Below are 17,244 nucleotides of genomic sequence, written 5' to 3' on the forward strand. Positions count from 1 at the left end.
CTCGTACAACACGATGATCACCAACTAAAGAAGAAAAGACATTAGATAAAAATGAAATCAGGGCTTTCTAGTCGACAAAACGCAACACGTTGATAGAAGCAAAAACAAACGAGCAAATAAATAAATAAATAAATAAATAAATAAATAAATAAATAAATAAAGAAAAATAAACAGCTGATAGTTATATGAATTTTCATGTCCTATCGTTTGTTTACTTTTCTATAGTTAGTACACAAGTTGCTCTTTCGAAAGAAAGGCACTCCATGCATTAACCAAGTAATCTGCTTCTTCTCTAGACGCCGCTTCAAGCACAAACGCATGCGTATCTGATACAATGCACACAAGCCTTTCTGGTCCCACACGTTGCAGATGCCATTCACGCGTTACTGCCTCTTCTGTTCCTAGTGAAATACGCTCAATGCGTTCAATCGCCATTGCCCGACAATCCTCACCAAACACAGATATCACTTCCTCCAGAGAAGCAAATCCAATATTGCTTTTTTTGTTTTGGGTCTGTGCCTCGAAAACCACTCCGGGAATACAGACAACGTGCATACCATCCCCTGTCAAAAAGACATAGTGTTTGGTACCACCAAAACTGCGGATTGCGTGTTTTTTACAAAGTCGTGGTTTCATTAAAATTGCACCCCAGTCTGTATAATCATTCTCAATTCTTTCCTTTTCTCTATACTCTGACTTTTTTCGCCTTGCTCCTACTCCCGGACTTCGTGATCGTACTCTGTGAGAACCACTTTGATGTAAAGTCTCATCATCGTGGTGGTTAACCTCTGCGGCATATCGAAAAAAAGATTGAGAATCCCTACCATAATTTAAAGACAATATTTTTTCACGACTGGGTGATCTTCTTCCACTGTTACGTTTATCCAAACCATATCTGGGTCTGTTATAAAGACTACTATTTCGATTTGACTCATCGCGGATTTGCACAGATGGTCTTACACTAGACAACCTTAAAGGTTTAACATCCCTTGAAGAAAATAGACTCCCCGAATTCCGTCGATATCCACCATTTACACTTCTTGATCTTCCTATTCTACTTATTGTATGAGGTGAGACATGTCGAGGTATTGCAGCTACAACTGCTTCAATAGGACGATATAAATAACCACCCTCAAGCTTTCTTGATGGTTTCCGTGAAGGAGGAGTTTCAACATCACGTAGAAGGACCACAGGAGCAGGAAAAGAAGAAGATATATTACCTTTATTAATACCCCGAGAAGGTGTACCTATTATTCGGTCAACAATAGATTCTGCCGTTAAACGTTGTTGTATATCATGTTCCTTATTCTTGTCGCTCCTGAAAAAGTCGTAAAATCGATCTTCCCGATGTATATTTAATTGATTTGGGTCATAAACTGATGTAATAGAATTATCTGAAGAATGCCAATAAAGACCAGAAGATTTCTCTTTTTCAGGACCAAAAGAATTTTTTTCAATTTCTTCTTTTCTTGATATTTCTCGTTTTGGTACAACATTATTTTCATACCATGAGACATCATTATCTTTCTGTTCATGATAACTTGGGTGATCCAATTGAAATGTACGCGCTGAAGCTCCTTCTGAAGATGAAACTTTCTGCTCATCTGCTAACAATAACTCCAAAGACGAAGGCGCTAAAATAGAAGTTCTTAGAGGAGCTTTTATTTGAAACTTCACTAAATTTGGTCCATTATCCACACTATTACTATTACCATTACTAACACTACCAGCATCATTGAATAAATCCTTATTATAGTCTCCCAGTTTATCCTTTTCTATAGCAGATGTATTATCCGGTAATAATAAAGAAAGAGCAATTAGGTTTCTATCCTTTGGGATAATTACCTCATTTTTCGCTAAATTCCCTTCTCTTTTTTCAACTATTTCGTCCTCCTTCTCAGTTTCTTTCGGGTCGCCGAGAGAAGTTGATTTTGAATTACGATTCCATACAGTCTCATCCACCAATCTACTCTGGTTTGGTGGTAACTGCTTGAATAATCCAGTATCTGTTGCAGTATTGGTAGTAGTAACACCAGTTGTGGTATTCGTTACCGTAGTACCATTAGAAAAAGAATGAGGAGTAGGAGGAAGAAGAAGATTATTATCTTCTCCCATTACCTTTCTTTCCATGTTCTGAGGTTTATTATCATTAGGATCATTATCTGCATTGGACCATGTACGGACTGAAGGAAGTTGAGTCTCTGTAACCTCTTGTAGACTTCTTGGGAAGTTTTCTATCGGTACGAGGGAAAATTTCCCATGATGTGAAGGATGTGAAGGAGAGAAATTTATATCATCATCATGTTCTCGTTTATCCTTCTCCAAATGCGAGTTTCCCTTATGTATCGCATCTTTGAGAGGAGTATGGTCCATATCAAGTAGCCTAAGATGTGGTTCTGGTGTTTTATACAATGAAGCACGTTCCATGAAAAATTGATGTGAAGAACTGGGTTGTATAGTCTCTTCAGTTGGATTTTTTTCTAGTTCCTTATCTTTTTGCTGCTCGTTCAGATTAGGCGGTCGTGGAAGGAGGTCAGAATTCCATTTGTCATCAACAGACAACGCGTCATGCGGATCTATAGATTCTTCTACTGCAAAACCTATATTGTTAGTAGTATCTAAATGGCGTGTTATTTTTGTTGTTGTTTTATGAGCCTTTGGTATAGCATTATCCTCATCAAGATCATCATCATGATGCACCACATTTGTTGCTACGTTTCCTGGTAATCGAATGGAGCGAGTCATTGTAGTAGAAAGTGGTTGTTGTTCTAATTGCTGTTGTTGCCGTTGTTGTTGTTGTTGTTGTTGTTGTTGTTTTTGTTGTTGTGGTTCATGTTCTTGTTGTTGTTGTTGTTGTTGCCTTTGTTCCTTCCTAGACGACGGATATCCCGCAGTCAAAGTAGAATTCCCTCTTTGCCCAGAGAGTGCGAGTTCTACAGCTTTAAACCATTTAAACGACTCCTCAGAAGAAGGTGCAATCAACGATATATGCAGTGCATTCTTACAAGTTAAAATAACGGTGGCGGGATGTTGATGGGCCACAGAAATTACCGAGGAAAATTTTATATATTCAACAGGGGAACCACCCTGTTCTTTAAAACCCGCGATAAGTGTTGGGGATAGATCTGAGAATAGAGATACCTGTTGTGATGAGGATTTTGTTTTATCTGTTACCCAAATCAAACTTCCACTCATGGATGCGAGCCTCCAGTCTGTGGGGCCCATCTTTTTTTTTATATATTTTTTTCTGTTCTTCTTTTCTTTTGCCTTTTCGTTATACTCACTCTGCTTTTCTTTTTAGCTGTGCGCAACGCCTCGTTTCAGACATACCCAAAAAATGAATCAGGTGTTTGTTTGTTTGTTTGTTTTGGCAAAGAAAGAAAAGGGAAGAAAACAACCATAGGAAGGGAATACAATAATAACAATACTAATAATAACAAAAATAGTAATAAATGAATAAACAAATAAATAAATAAATAAATAACAAATATATATATATATATATATATATATATATATATATAACTGTGAACAACCCTTCCGTCTCCCATCATCAAAATCATCATCTCTCGCTTTTATTATACACGCACTGGGGACAACGCACTCCCAAATGCACACAGCCACACATACGGCACTTTGCAGGGAAAAACGGCAATCTCTCTTCTCTCTTACTATTCCACCCACTCCCATTATAACGATAGACATCCATCGCTTCTGCCATTTCCCGCGCCGCCCCACACACAATGCAGTAACTCTCAAACTCCACATTACAGCCTTGACAAGAAGAACACACCCACACGGTGGTGGGGCACAACAACTGCACAGACGGCCGCAGGGAGAGACAATTGCGGCAGACATAACGGCAGATATCAACATTATCGCCCTCCGCCCCGCACACTTCACACACCCACGGCTCTTTATAGTAAACACAGAGCTCCTCACTGTGAGTTCCAAGGCATTGATGACACTCACCCAATGAAAAATGTGTAGCACCTTTTATACCACACTGGGTATCTATATATTCTAACATTTGTCTCGCTAATGCTATCACACGACGAGTATTTGTGTCATTTTTAGCTAAAGTATAGAAATGAGTTTGCAATTTTCCAAGACTCTCCATTACCGTCATACGAGTGTTCTTAATCACCGTAAGTTTCATATCCCTTTGAAAAGAATGCAAAAGATGTTGAAAAAGTTCTACAAGTTTATTGCACTCTATATTGTGATCCAGTAATTGAATAAGTACCTTCATAGTTTCTTTTACTACAGCAGTACTCCACCCTTCCTTTGAAACTGGTGGTAGAAATACGGCACAGTGAATGCAAATGGCTTCCATTCTAAAGGGTTCTATATCCTTACCACATCCTTCACAGTGACGCATATCAATATGTAGTGGTTCAGAACTCTGTATAGATTGCCCACATGCTTCAGAGTGATCTGATATACATTCTTCACTAGTAACAATATCACAATCTGAAGAGCGTAGAATCATATTTGAATCCTCATTATTTCTCATATCCACTTCTACTGTTCCCTCCGACGATACCATCGCATCACAATGTTGACAATTCTCTACAAAAGGGTTTTCTAACTTTATTTTGCATTTTAAACAGTACGGTAACTCATTCAGTTTACGTACGGTGGCAAAAGGGAGACAATCAACTTGTGGGCAATTAGGACAAATACGATCTAATGAACTTCTCAATTCACCACAACCCTCACAACGCCAAACAAGCGAATTAGACGCGGCCCATGTCTCTCGAAACCATCCACACTTTTGACAGTAGTGCATAACTTCCTTACTCTTTTCTTTTTCACTTGATCCCAAAGTGTTAGGGCAATAACAAATTTCTTTTTTTAATTCTTTTTTTATTGTGTTTGATGCTTTGGCCACAGGACCACAAAAGGCTTTACATCGAAAACAAGTAGAAATCTGTCGAGCAGGGTTATTAGCACCGCACTCTTCACATATCCATGATCTTCGCACCACAGCCGTAGTAATAGAATTATTTATTATTTTATTTCCACATAATTGACAGCATCTCCATCGTTCATCCTGTGCATAACCACAGTTAGAACAAAAGATAAATCCATTACGAAGTACGGCACAAACACAATAGTTATAACGATCACTATTCAATCTACCACACCCAGCACATTTCCAAAGTTTATATGATGGATATAGTTTGGAATCTCGTTTTAATATAATAGTTGAATCACAATGCCATACAGTTGATAAATGTTCTACTGTTTCATATTCACCTCGATCTCGAGCATAACAAAGAGTGTAGTAATTTAAGAAAGGAATATTATTGGTTGATGCATCTATACGAGAAAATAATTCTTTTAATGCTAGACTTGATGATTGTTCAAAAGTCCAAATAATTGATGCCGTAAGAGGTACAGCAAAACATCTTACCATTACAGATGTTTCCAAAATTTCAAGTATCATGTCCGTATTAAAATCATCACCTAGATACATTAAAGCAGTACGCAATAATGGAATGATATAATCTAAAACATTACGAGGAGGTGTTTTTTCTTTAGGAAATACTTCACCAAGACGTGATATTCTGTTACATATACCAGCCAAAACGTATTCAAGACATTGACTTACAATCATACCAGGATTATGAAAAGAAACAAGAGCACGATAAAGTAGAAGCATATTATGGTTATTACCACAACGTCCCACCAGCATACAAACCTCATATATAGTTTGTATAACTGGTAAAGGAATGTTAATCCATCCCTCTTCACGTGATTGTGCAAGTCGTAATAGAGCCTCATTAGAACGTACAACATCATTATTACGAACATAAGCCATCACAGAATGTGAAGTTTCTCGTAATGTAGGAAATATATTATAAATATTACGTACAAGTTCCTCACGATGGAGAGCAATGAGAACCGCACTACCATGAACAAGCCCTTCTTCAATATGCATTGTTTCTCTACCCGAATTAGCTAAACTTTTAAACGCTCGAATAATAACTTCACCATATTCATGAGAGAGATTATTACTAGCCGCAATAGCAATTCCACAGTTAGCAAGAAACTTACACTGAACCGAAGGTGTTACAAATTTATTTTGCTCCATTACTGAATACACCTCACAAAGTAAAAAAATTGGTGCATATTTCAAACATGACATAACTTGAATATGTAAATCACCATGATGATAGTCTGTCTTTTTAAGTAAGCATCGAAATGCTTCTACTGCACATTCATGATATCTACCCATAACGGTTTCGATAGAAAGCGCGCCTATACGTTTACCTCGAACAACAACGGCGACATACTGTAAACACAACTTAACAATTTCAGTATTAACATATTGGTGTCTTAATACTGAAAGTACAATAGGAGCAACATGAATTGGAAGAGATACAGTGAGAACAGCTCGAAGACTGTTTTCGTAAAGAATAATATCATTTCTAGAGAAGGATGCTAATAATTCTACCAGTTTTTCTAAAACAGCACCCTCTGTTTCTTCAACATTAACGGCATATTTCAACAATGATACTACTGTTTTTAAATTCAGTCCATCTCCACAACTCCTTAACATATTTTCAACGATAAAATGATAACCAAAGTAATCTACCACTGCAACTGAAACTAAATCACGTCGCCGTAATAATGTACGTTGTTTGCGAGTAACCCGTTCGTTATCATGTTTTTCTCTTTGGCCATCTAAACGTAATGCCTCCTCTGATGCGGCAAGTAATGCCTCAAAAGCTGCACTATCATCTCTCTCTCCCTGTTTCAGCTGAATCTCCCCTGTTGTAAGAATATTAACCTTCCACGAAGTCCAGCAATGGTTTAGCACTTTTAATGTTAAAAAAGGTGGCAAACCCTCTTTTATGATTAAACGCAGAGAGTCTGCAAGACTTTCACTAGGGGCATTATCCATTCCCAACGATAGTGATAAGTATTGTGGAACTGTCATCTCGGATTGCCGAACTACACCTTTACGATGACACATGATGTTTGACACAGTGTGTACACGAGAGGAAGGCAAACGCATATTGAAAAAAAAAATAAAGTGCGTATCCGAGGGAGTTCTAGTACTTATACTTAATATGTATTTTTGTATTTGATTTCTTTTTATTTTTCTTTTCTTTTTCAAATTTCCTCTTGAGTTGATATTCCGTTCAACCACCACTACCTCCTCCTCCTCCTCTCTCAACCCTTCTCGAGGGAATTTGTTTGGGGAGGTGTCGGCCTTTACCGCAAGGGGAAAATGATAGGGCAGAGGCACGCAGGATCTCTTACGTGCTTCAAACAGAAAAGAAGAAAATAAAAAAAGAAATATCAATAGACCCAGTTCCCGATATTTCGGGTTAGACCCTAAATAAATAAATAAATAAATAAATAAATAAATAAATAAATAAAAATAAAGTTTGTTAAGAGAGAAAAGTAGAAAGAAGAAAACAAAGAGATCATGCAGTTCATACGGTAGTTTCTTTTTTGAGTACCAGACCTTACCACAATCAACGAAGACGGTGTTAAAAAAGAAAGAGAGATAGGTAGTCGTATTGAAGACATACTTAATAGTAATAGTAGTAGTAATAATAATAATAATAATAATAATAAAATACGGCAAATATAAAACAAGGGAAAATAAAATAAAATAATAAACAACGACAACATTACTTGCTAAACAGAACTTCTAGTGCTACCACTTTATATCACACCATTAACTAAGTAATATTATTGTTTCTTTCTCTTTATTTTGTCTATCTATTTCACTTGTTCTTCCATTTCCATCGTATCAATCTTGACAGGACATTGACAAGACCCAAAATAAAATAAAATAGAAAAACAAAAAAAGAACACTCATCTCATCGCTGCACAGTATTCCACAAATGTTCAAAATAAGAAAGAAAAGAAAACCTCCAACAACAACAACCACACACACAAAAAAAAAACTGTCATCACCTACATTACTGTTAATAAAGCTAATCGTACAAACCCATCATAATTGCCCTAACTCCCTCCATCTAACCCTTATTTTTCTTTTTTCCGGGACTCAATTCCTACCCCACTCACAATAGTCCCATACTTGGCAAAAAATCCTTCCGCCCCCACACTAGACCCATAAAAAAAAAAAATAAATAAAAATAATAATAATAATAATAATAATAATAATAATAATAATAATAGACGATAAAGTCCTCCACTAAGATACTGGCATTTCAGGTCGCTTGTCTTCTGGTAATGGAAACCCTGGAACCATATCGTAAACAATCTCATCAGGAATGAGTTTGTGACCTATCGCATTCGTCATATTACCCTTTTCCCAGTTAGTGGGAGAAAACTCTGACCGCATAAGAGCTCTGTTAGGTTCACGCCACATAATCGGATTTCTTGGGTCCTTCTCATCCCATCCACTTAATCTCTGAGAGGCTGCCATAGCCCAATAGAAAGAATTCATATACGTAGGGATACCAAGATAGAGTAAACTAGGGAAAAATTTCTTATCTTCAGCAGTGTAATCCTTCGTTAACTCCATAAATTTCCCTTTTAACAGTTGATTGCGATATGTCTCATAGGCACGACACACCATCCAAGATTCTTCGAATTCATGACAATTTACTGTTCCCCATGTAACTGGTTTTAAATTTTTTATGCAACGATGAAAAGGTACCCAGCGATGTACACACTGATCACGAAAAATAACAGGTACATTATGTAGTTCCATAAAGTTGCGTGAGACAGACATTGGACGTCGCTGATGACCGCGATCGGCACCAAATGGATCGAGTACATTCCACAATAGTGGATTATCGTACGGCCCGAGATTGATAGGCGGCATGGGATCTCCCGGCTTCATGCGGCCGAGATCCTTCAGATACTCCGTCATGGTTGGCTAGAAATACACAGAAATAGATAAAGAGTGTAAAAGTAAGTGATTGTATCTATTTATCTGTCTATATATATATATATATATATATATATATATATATATATATATATATATATATATATATATATATAGATAGATAGATAGATAGATAGATAGATAGATAGATAGGTGTTTATTTATTTATTTTTCTGTGGGACTTTATACAGGTGAAAGGTATACTACGCCTCTGAGTCGGATGATGGTAATAACAAAGGTAAACAGAACAATATCAATGGTAGGACAATGAATGTAAACCCCTAACACTATTGCCAAACTGTAAAAAAAAAGTTAAAAGAGATACCCATTACCGTTTAAAGAAGAAAAGAAAACATACACATACGCATATATATATGAAGAAACAATATGATAAAGAAACCATTCTTGTAATAATGAAAGTATGATCTTTTTTCTGAAATTCTTAGGTTGAAAAGCGGTTCGATGAAACAAAAAAAAAAAACAGATTGAGCGTGCGTCTTATTTCAGCATATATCATCGATTTCCTTGATGCGTTGAGAATTAAAGTAAAACCAAATAAAACAAGAATCAAAGAACCAACACGAATAAACGTTTGAATTTGCCCAATTTTCATAAAGGAATAGATCAAGAGAATTAAGACTACATTAAACGAAACCACCTTACTCATAGGCCGTGGAATGCAAGCTATTAAATACACCTTCACAATATTATTATGTGATGGTAATGATGTTGAATAACAATAGCAATACTGATAACACTACTGCGGTAAATAAATAACAAGATTCGATCAGTAAATAAACTAGGAAACCCATCATCAGACCAAAATAAAAAGAAAAAAAAAGAAAAATCGTTCTGCTATCACTTTCTCCTTAGTATTTTTTTTTTGTTGTAACTGTTGCTACTACATCATAGTCAATAACAATAACCATAAAATGAGAAAAAGAAACTACTTTCACGAAAACAAAAGACATATTCAGAAAAAATGAAACAAAAAGAAGACGTACAAAAAACCTAGAGTTTTCCCTTTTTAACTTCACACATGGAAACGGTAAAAGCACCATCCCCAAGTGTGACAGGGTACACTTCACACACAATGCCAAATTTTTCCTTAAACTCTTTTTGTACGTTAGACGTCACACGATCCACAGCGTCCTTCTTTAAGAGAAGAAGAATACATCCACCAAAACCTCCACCCATCAATCGACCACCACTTACATCCTTATCCTCATTAACCTTTTCTTGAATAAAGTTCAACTCTTCTGTAGAGATTTTCAAGAGATCACGTTGCCCTTGATGAGTAGCATTTAGTAGTTCTCCAGCTTTTCGGAAACGTTCTTCCTGGCTTAAGGGACACTGTGGCTGACAGAGTTTAATAAATTCCAGTGTACGAATTTGCTCGGCAATGTTAAAGACTCCTCGATCACGTTGGCCAGGTGTTAAAAAAGGTTTACAGGATTCCACAAAATCCACTGGATTACCATTTGTGAATTTATCTGGATTTCTAGCAAGATCACGAAAGCTGAAAGGTGCTCCATCCATTTTTTTCTTGCTTATAACATCCTGCGCTCCTTCTGCATCACTGCGCAAAGTATTATATCCATCAGCCGAATCACCAGTGAGCTCATGACGAACCATAGAATTTATCAAAAGAAAACAGGCAGAGTCTCCTAGAAGATGCTCTAAAGAATGTGATGTATAAGTTAATGTATCACAGTCCAGGGCCATAAATGAACCCTCAGAGGCGTGAATCGAGGCGAATTGATCCATAATACCCACATTTACACCACAGAACTCTGTTTCAATGCGATGGGCTTGTTTTGTTAGCTTAATAAGATCCTCCCTACTTGCAGGAACAAGTGACGGATAGTCCATACCAGGAACATGACGTGTTTGTTCACATCGACCCGTAGCCACTGCAGTAATAGCGTTTAGTAATGCAACATCAAAAGAAGCAGAGGCACTCAATCCAGATCCCATCGGCAATGTACCCATCGATATAGCACAAAATCCCTGTAGTTGCGGGGCATCAATAGGCATATCAAGGTGATTTAATGCCAATGTGGCCGCTCCACGCACAAATGTTGTCCATGTCTTATCATGCGGCACCCCACCAAGTCGGTCCAACACAAAACATTTACAATCCGCCGTTGCGAAACGCAACTTTCCATCACGATACTTTTGAACACGTCCAACAAGAATGTGGCATCCCTCTTTAAGAGCAGCAGGACACACATACCCACCCATGTAGTCCACATGTTCACCAAAAAAATTTACACGACCAGGTGCAAAGGTAAATAGAAGCCATTGAACATCATCCTCAGAGTCCACGTTGAAGGTTTTTAAAAACTTTGGCTTTAACTCTGAAATGGTAGCAACCACACGTTGCTTAGTATAACTTTGCATCCTTACGCTTTATGTTTTTCTTGTTTGGTTTTGTTTTGCTTCTGATTCTGATAAAGATTATACAAAATAAATAAAAACTGTGGAAGAAAAAAAGACTTTAGTAGGCAATGTCGAATCCATCAAACTGGTAATAAAATAAAGGCAATTCAAAAAAAAAGTTAGGCGGTCTGTTTATTGTTTTACATAAAAAAAAGGGAAACCATCTCTAGGTGCGGTTTCCACTTCATCGTTAGGAATAATAACACAAAAACAAACTATTAAAAAAATATATGACGTTACAACTCCGTTTATTTCACTACAAGTAATACCCGCAAACGTCACATAACCACTATTCAATCATGTTTACTTTCCTTTTGGTTTGCTTTTTTTTCTTTTCAACAACCCGCAAACCGCCAGCTTATATATGTGAATTTTTCAAGTAACGCTGAACAGTAGAACGTAATTTATTTATATTTTCACGCCTATTATTCGCTTTAAAGACTGCTTGTCCTGGAACCAAACAATTGGCGCCAGCTTCTGCCACTGCATCCACGGTGTCAAGATTAATAGACCCATCCACCTGAATATTCAGGTAAGGATAACGCTTACGCAGTTCTCGCACCTTAGTGAGAGGTTCTGGCATAAACTTCTGCCCGGCGAATCCGGGTTCCACTGTCATTACAAGTGCCATATCCATGTAGCCGCCATCAATTAATTTAATAAGTCCATCAATCGGAGTACGTGGGTAAATGGCAACTCCCACTTGAAGAGCAGCCGCACGAATTTTCTTCGCCACCGCAATAGGATCCTTTGCCGCCTCAAGATGAAAAGTGAGCTGCGATGCCCCGGCGTCGGCAAAGGGTTTAATCCACATTTCAGGATCGGTTACCATAAGATGCACGTCAAGAAAGGTGTGGCGGAGGTGATAGCGTAATCCAGCCACAGTTCCCGGGCAGAAAGACATGTTTTGTGCAAAGTGACCATCAATGACATCAACGTGCAGCCATTCAACGCAGCCACCTTCTGTACACAACACATACAGAGAGTCTAGTAATAATTGTGTCGGGTCTGCCACCATGAGGGAGGGTGAAATAATCGGGCGAAGCGGTTCATGTCTCTCAATAGACAGAAAAGTTGACTTGTCTTGATGATCAAACATCCCTGTCTTTTTTTTCTTTTCCTTTTTTGTGCTTTTCCTCTAATATTATGTCTCTTTGCAAAAAAGGAATAAATAAAATAAAAAAAATAACGACAATACTAATAGTAATAATAATCAACTACTCAAACTTCGTTGCAAAAAAAAAAAAAAATATGTGCACATGGCAACGAAAATCCAAAAATATGAGAAAAAAATATATACACAAGACACAACACTGTGCTTGTGCCATCATACCCTCTGCATAACATTATCTTTGGCACACCTAGCAAACCATTTCACTTCAAAGGAAAGTACATTTATAAGAGGAAAACTCTTTTATCGATAACAACAGAAAGCTAAGATTTTCCTTTCTTTTTTTTTTCTTCCGTACTCCTTCACACTCATTGAAACTTTTGGTTTATGGAATTCAAACCAGTACTATCAAGGGCCAAATTCATATATCACGATACACAAAACATGGGAACTGTAGAAACTAGTCCCAAGATTCCCTGCGTTGTAGAACCAACACATATTCCCTGAGGACAAAGAGAGACTAGCACAGCGCATAATCGATCCATCCAGCGTTCTTCACACAACGCCTCTTTGAGACGCGGTGCATTATAAGGCAATAGCAACATAGAGTAGAGTGTAGATAACAAACCCTCCAAAAACATAATAAACAACTCCCTGTAACGACGCCGGCGGAACACACTCTGCGTATCTGTCGCTTCAAAAGAAACACGACGTGCCGTACAAAGCAGCGCTACGCTTGCTACCATCTTTAGAAGATTATGGTAGAAAAAAAAAACAGGTACTAATCGAGAAGCATACGAGCGCAAGCTCTTCTGTAAAACACCCACCTTCGACAAAAGCGATACCTCTTCGCTCAACAAAAACAAAGCCATAGTTACTGTAGTTGATATGCGTGCAGCAAAAACAGAAAAATTGGGCGAGCTATAGATCAATCGACGTACACCAGCAGGTGAGAGATCTGAAAAAACGACCAACCAGTTACATACACGCGTTATACTCCGGTACTCTGACAATAGCAAGGAAACCGCCTTTGCCGAACGGTGCCCATACCCGCATCCAAACGACTCTGCCAAACCGGCAGCCAACAAAGAGGAAAATTCCGCTACAGCTGCAACCCGATCGCGCGTGCAGATTAACGAAAACGATGAATCACACAGAGGACTCTTCATTCTGTCAGAGAAGAGATAATATCTATATATATATATATAGCTAGAGAAAATAATAATAATAATAATAAAACAATTGCAACAACAACAAAAAAAAGAAACATTGCAAAAACAAAAAAATTATGATAGTAAAAACACAAAAAGCAAAAAAAAAAAAAAACGTCACGATCAACAAAAAAAAGAAACAGATACACACATTTTTCATCCGAACTACTGAACCGTAATTTCACTCTTTTGTTTTTAAACACGAACCATAAAAATAAAAAATCTCATAAAAATTTTCACCTCGTCCGAAATAGCTAAAAGAAAAACAAAATTGAACATACCGTAGTGCGTAAAATACTACTAAAAAATCATAACCCTAAATTTATCCGTTGTACTGTAAACTATACTCAATTTAGCATACTTAACAAATACAACAAAAAAAACTCAAAAAAAAAATTACATACTACCGCAAAATGACCATTTTATAAAAAAGATTTTAAATAAAATTTTTAAAAACATTTAGTAAAAATCACACACGGAGGCAACGAAGGCCAAAAGACCACGTACGCTGTCGCCCAGGTGCAGCTTGTTCGGTGCAATCGTCTTGATGAGTGTGTGCAGCGGCACCAGGGGGCCACTCACGTCACGCAGCAGCTGTGGCTTGCCCTCGGGAAGGCACGACAGTGCAAACACAGCGAAACAGCCCATCTTCACAAGATTCACCACAGCTCGCTTGCACTCCTCGTGTGTGTACGGCACGACCTTCTTCTCGTCCTTCGCGCTGGCAGGTACAAAGGGCCTTGCAGGGGCAGTTGGGGTTGTGCTTCATCAACAGATACATCTGCCGCACAATGCCGAGAATCAGTGTGTACAACCAGCAGACCACGGCAATCCCACCAAACCGCGTCAGTTCACTCTTCAGCACACCGTGGCCCGCCAGCACAGCAGTGTGTTCGTTGAGACAGAACCCAATATGGAATGCGTGCGAGATCTGCTCAAGGCGCCACACAATGGCGTCTTCCTTTGGCTTCGCCAGGCTCTCCAGTGTCTTGGGTGAAAGTGCGTTGAAGATCAGCGATAGACGAGTTACCGCACGGTATGCGTCCGCCATCTTCGACAGGTTGCCCAGCGACGCGGCAAGTCCCTCAGAACCAGCGTTCCGCACGGGGCCCTCAAGCGCCATCGGAAGAAACTGCACGATTGCCATGACCTTGTCACGGTTCCAGGTGTCAGACAAGTACGTGTGGACTCGTGAAGACATATTATAGTGGCTGATTGTTATTAGCTGTTGGTTGAAAGAAGATATTGAAGGTTCTTGGTGCAACACAATGCAATAAGAGCAAAGAGAAAAACAAAAACAAACGAGGGCAACAAGGAGTGAAAAATAAGCGTTAACACCTTGGGAGACACACAGAAACACAAACACATCTTTGGCCCCGTGAACGTCATAGAAAGAAAAGACCTGGGTTCAAACAAATGCAGAGACTTGGTTTAGTTGAAAAACAAAAAAACTTCATTTAAACTTCGCTCTTCACAGATACCCCAGTATAAAGAGAAACCTCTCACCAGCCCCCGAAAAATCACTCTTAAGCAAAATAATAAAAAGGTGGAAAAACTGAAAAGCGAACTACTAGTCTAGCACTTCGGATGTTCATCACTCATAGACAGGTTAAATCACGATATCACCTCGTAACACTTCACAGACCACATACTACCCGTCATTTATGTCGTGTATACAGTACTCTTTTCTGTGTAATATTGATTGCACATGGGACAGCGGCGCGGGCCACGTTGATGAATTTCCCTGGCACAGGTGGCGCACGTCGCCAAGTGTCTGCACGGCAAATACAAAGTGCGCGCCTGCCGTTCCATGCATACAGAGCAACGTCCACTTTCCATTGTGGATATGCTATCCACTTCCTCTGGTATTTCTTGGGGATTCTCCGCATCATTTCCCTCATTTTTTTCAGCAAAACAACTAAGCATATAACCAGCAATTGCACCAAAGACAAGACCAGCACCCAACCCTACCAGACCCCTAATGATATTTGAGGATCCACTGTTCAACTGACCTCCTTCGTCCTTTTTACCCTTAGACATCAAGAAAAGCTTGTGAAAGAGAAAGAAAAAGTAGTGAACAGACACGCCAACTTCAAAGCTGCAGCTCATACAACTCATATGCCCTCACAGCCACAGATGACACATGCCTATAGAAAATGTGAATAAAATGTGTGGAAAATAGAATCTGAGAAACATTCGGGCAAAACAACCAGCACTTACCCCTCAAGAATCTAAAAAGATATAAACCCATCTTTAACCCGTAACCTTCTTCTTTTTTCCATATAACCTCTAATTTTCCCTAGAAAGAAATACCACTCAACCGGCTTCCATCAGTGAGTCAGAAGATGCATATGCAGAGATACGGGACAAAGGCAATCAGAGCGACTGTGACACCATGCTAATACAACAGTCAGCACCAATGCACCTTCCCCACACTCTGCATCTCCATTGCGTCTTTTTTTTTGCTATTTTTTTTTTTTTTTGCTTTTCTTGCTATTAGCGTCTTTTGCAATACCAAAGCCAAACAAAATCATTGAAAACAAACAGAAATCAAACAGAAGAACAATCCAGTCTTCCGTGGAAGGCAGAACCGGAAGGTTCAGTAAAAATCACACACGGAGGCAACGAAGGCCAAAAGACCACGTACGCTGTCGCCCAGGTGCAGCTTGTTCGGTGCAATCGTCTTGATGAGTGTGTGCAGCGGCACCAGGGGGCCACTCACGTCACGCAGCAGCTGTGGCTTGCCCTCGGGAAGGCACGACAGTGCAAACACAGCGAAACAGCCCATCTTCACAAGATTCACCACAGCTCGCTTGCACTCCTCGTGTGTGTACGGCACGACCTTCTTCTCGTCCTTCGCGCTGGCAGGTACAAGGGCCTTGCAGGGGCAGTTGGGGTTGTGCTTCATCAACAGATACATCTGCCGCACAATGCCGAGAATCAGTGTGTACAACCAGCAGACCACGGCAATCCCACCAAACCGCGTCAGTTCACTCTTCAGCACACCGTGGCCCGCCAGCACAGCAGTGTGTTCGTTGAGACAGAACCCAATATGGAATGCGTGCGAGATCTGCTCAAGGCGCCACACAATGGCGTCTTCCTTTGGCTTCGCCAGGCTCTCCAGTGTCTTGGGTGAAAGTGCGTTGAAGATCAGCGATAGACGAGTTACCGCACGGTATGCGTCCGCCATCTTCGACAGGTTGCCCAGCGACGCGGCAAGTCCCTCAGAACCAGCGTTCCGCACGGGGCCCTCAAGCGCCATCGGAAGAAACTGCACGATTGCCATGACCTTGTCACGGTTCCAGGTGTCAGACAAGTACGTGTGGACTCGTGAAGACATATTATAGTGGCTGATTGTTATTAGCTGTTGGTTGAAAGAAGATATTGAAGGTTCTTGGTGCAACACAATGCAATAAGAGCAAAGAGAAAAACAAAAACAAACGAGGGCAACAAGGAGTGAAAAATAAGCGTTAACACCTTGGGAGACACACAGAAACACAAACACATCTTTGGCCCCGTGAACGTCATAGAAAGAAAAGACCTGGGTTCAAACAAATGCAGAGACTTGGTTTAGTTGAAAAACAAAAAAAACTTCA

At 39.3% G+C, this 17,244-nt stretch overlaps 8 protein-coding genes across 9 annotated transcripts; all 8 read right to left on the bottom strand.

The window, feature by feature from the left end:
• Positions 1–225: 225 nt before the first annotated feature.
• On the bottom strand, positions 226–7,027 carry LSM04_008799 (uncharacterized protein; the record flags this gene model as incomplete). 2 transcript variants are annotated; one of them, XM_067335405.1, is made up of 2 exons in its annotated part: positions 226–3,167; positions 3,673–7,027. In XM_067335405.1, 2 exons carry the CDS (start codon positions 7,025–7,027, stop codon positions 226–228), a joined length of 6,297 nt encoding a protein of 2,098 aa, XP_067195439.1. The 2 variants fall into 2 exon arrangements, with proteins under 2 accessions (XP_067195439.1, XP_067195440.1); XM_067335406.1 differs by lacking the exon at positions 3,673–7,027 and having other exon boundaries at positions 226–3,225.
• A 1,155-nt stretch (positions 7,028–8,182) lies between these two features.
• On the bottom strand, positions 8,183–8,866 carry LSM04_007044 (NADH:ubiquinone oxidoreductase; the record flags this gene model as incomplete). The annotated part of the gene is made up of 1 exon (XM_067335407.1): positions 8,183–8,866. The coding sequence occupies one exon, from the start codon at positions 8,864–8,866 to the stop codon at positions 8,183–8,185; it is 684 nt and encodes a 227-aa protein (XP_067195332.1).
• A 1,029-nt stretch (positions 8,867–9,895) lies between these two features.
• On the bottom strand, positions 9,896–11,287 carry LSM04_004473 (Galactokinase galactose-binding domain; the record flags this gene model as incomplete). Its single annotated transcript, XM_067335408.1, has 1 exon — positions 9,896–11,287. One exon carries the CDS (start codon positions 11,285–11,287, stop codon positions 9,896–9,898), a length of 1,392 nt encoding a protein of 463 aa, XP_067195175.1.
• A 397-nt stretch (positions 11,288–11,684) lies between these two features.
• LSM04_003136 (Ribulose-phosphate 3-epimerase-like) lies at positions 11,685–12,425 on the bottom strand (the record flags this gene model as incomplete). The annotated part of the gene is made up of 1 exon (XM_067335409.1): positions 11,685–12,425. One exon carries the CDS (start codon positions 12,423–12,425, stop codon positions 11,685–11,687), a length of 741 nt encoding a protein of 246 aa, XP_067195095.1.
• Positions 12,426–12,865: 440 nt separating this feature from the next.
• Positions 12,866–13,606, bottom strand: LSM04_007300 (uncharacterized protein; the record flags this gene model as incomplete). The annotated part of the gene is made up of 1 exon (XM_067335410.1): positions 12,866–13,606. One exon carries the CDS (start codon positions 13,604–13,606, stop codon positions 12,866–12,868), a length of 741 nt encoding a protein of 246 aa, XP_067195347.1.
• Positions 13,607–14,107: 501 nt separating this feature from the next.
• Positions 14,108–14,849, bottom strand: LSM04_009036 (uncharacterized protein; the record flags this gene model as incomplete). Its single annotated transcript, XM_067335411.1, has 2 exons — positions 14,108–14,411; positions 14,464–14,849. 2 exons carry the CDS (start codon positions 14,847–14,849, stop codon positions 14,108–14,110), a joined length of 690 nt encoding a protein of 229 aa, XP_067195458.1.
• Positions 14,850–15,310: 461 nt separating this feature from the next.
• Positions 15,311–15,688, bottom strand: LSM04_006768 (uncharacterized protein; the record flags this gene model as incomplete). The annotated part of the gene is made up of 1 exon (XM_067335412.1): positions 15,311–15,688. One exon carries the CDS (start codon positions 15,686–15,688, stop codon positions 15,311–15,313), a length of 378 nt encoding a protein of 125 aa, XP_067195310.1.
• Positions 15,689–16,247: 559 nt separating this feature from the next.
• On the bottom strand, positions 16,248–16,988 carry LSM04_007673 (Peroxisomal biogenesis factor 11; the record flags this gene model as incomplete). The annotated part of the gene is made up of 1 exon (XM_067335413.1): positions 16,248–16,988. The coding sequence occupies one exon, from the start codon at positions 16,986–16,988 to the stop codon at positions 16,248–16,250; it is 741 nt and encodes a 246-aa protein (XP_067195372.1).
• Between the last annotated feature and the right edge of the window lie 256 nt (positions 16,989–17,244).

This window comes from Trypanosoma melophagium (assembly GCF_022059095.1).
Source record: "Trypanosoma melophagium isolate St. Kilda chromosome Unknown ctg1segment0, whole genome shotgun sequence".
Lineage (NCBI taxonomy): Eukaryota > Euglenozoa > Kinetoplastea > Trypanosomatida > Trypanosomatidae > Trypanosoma > Trypanosoma melophagium.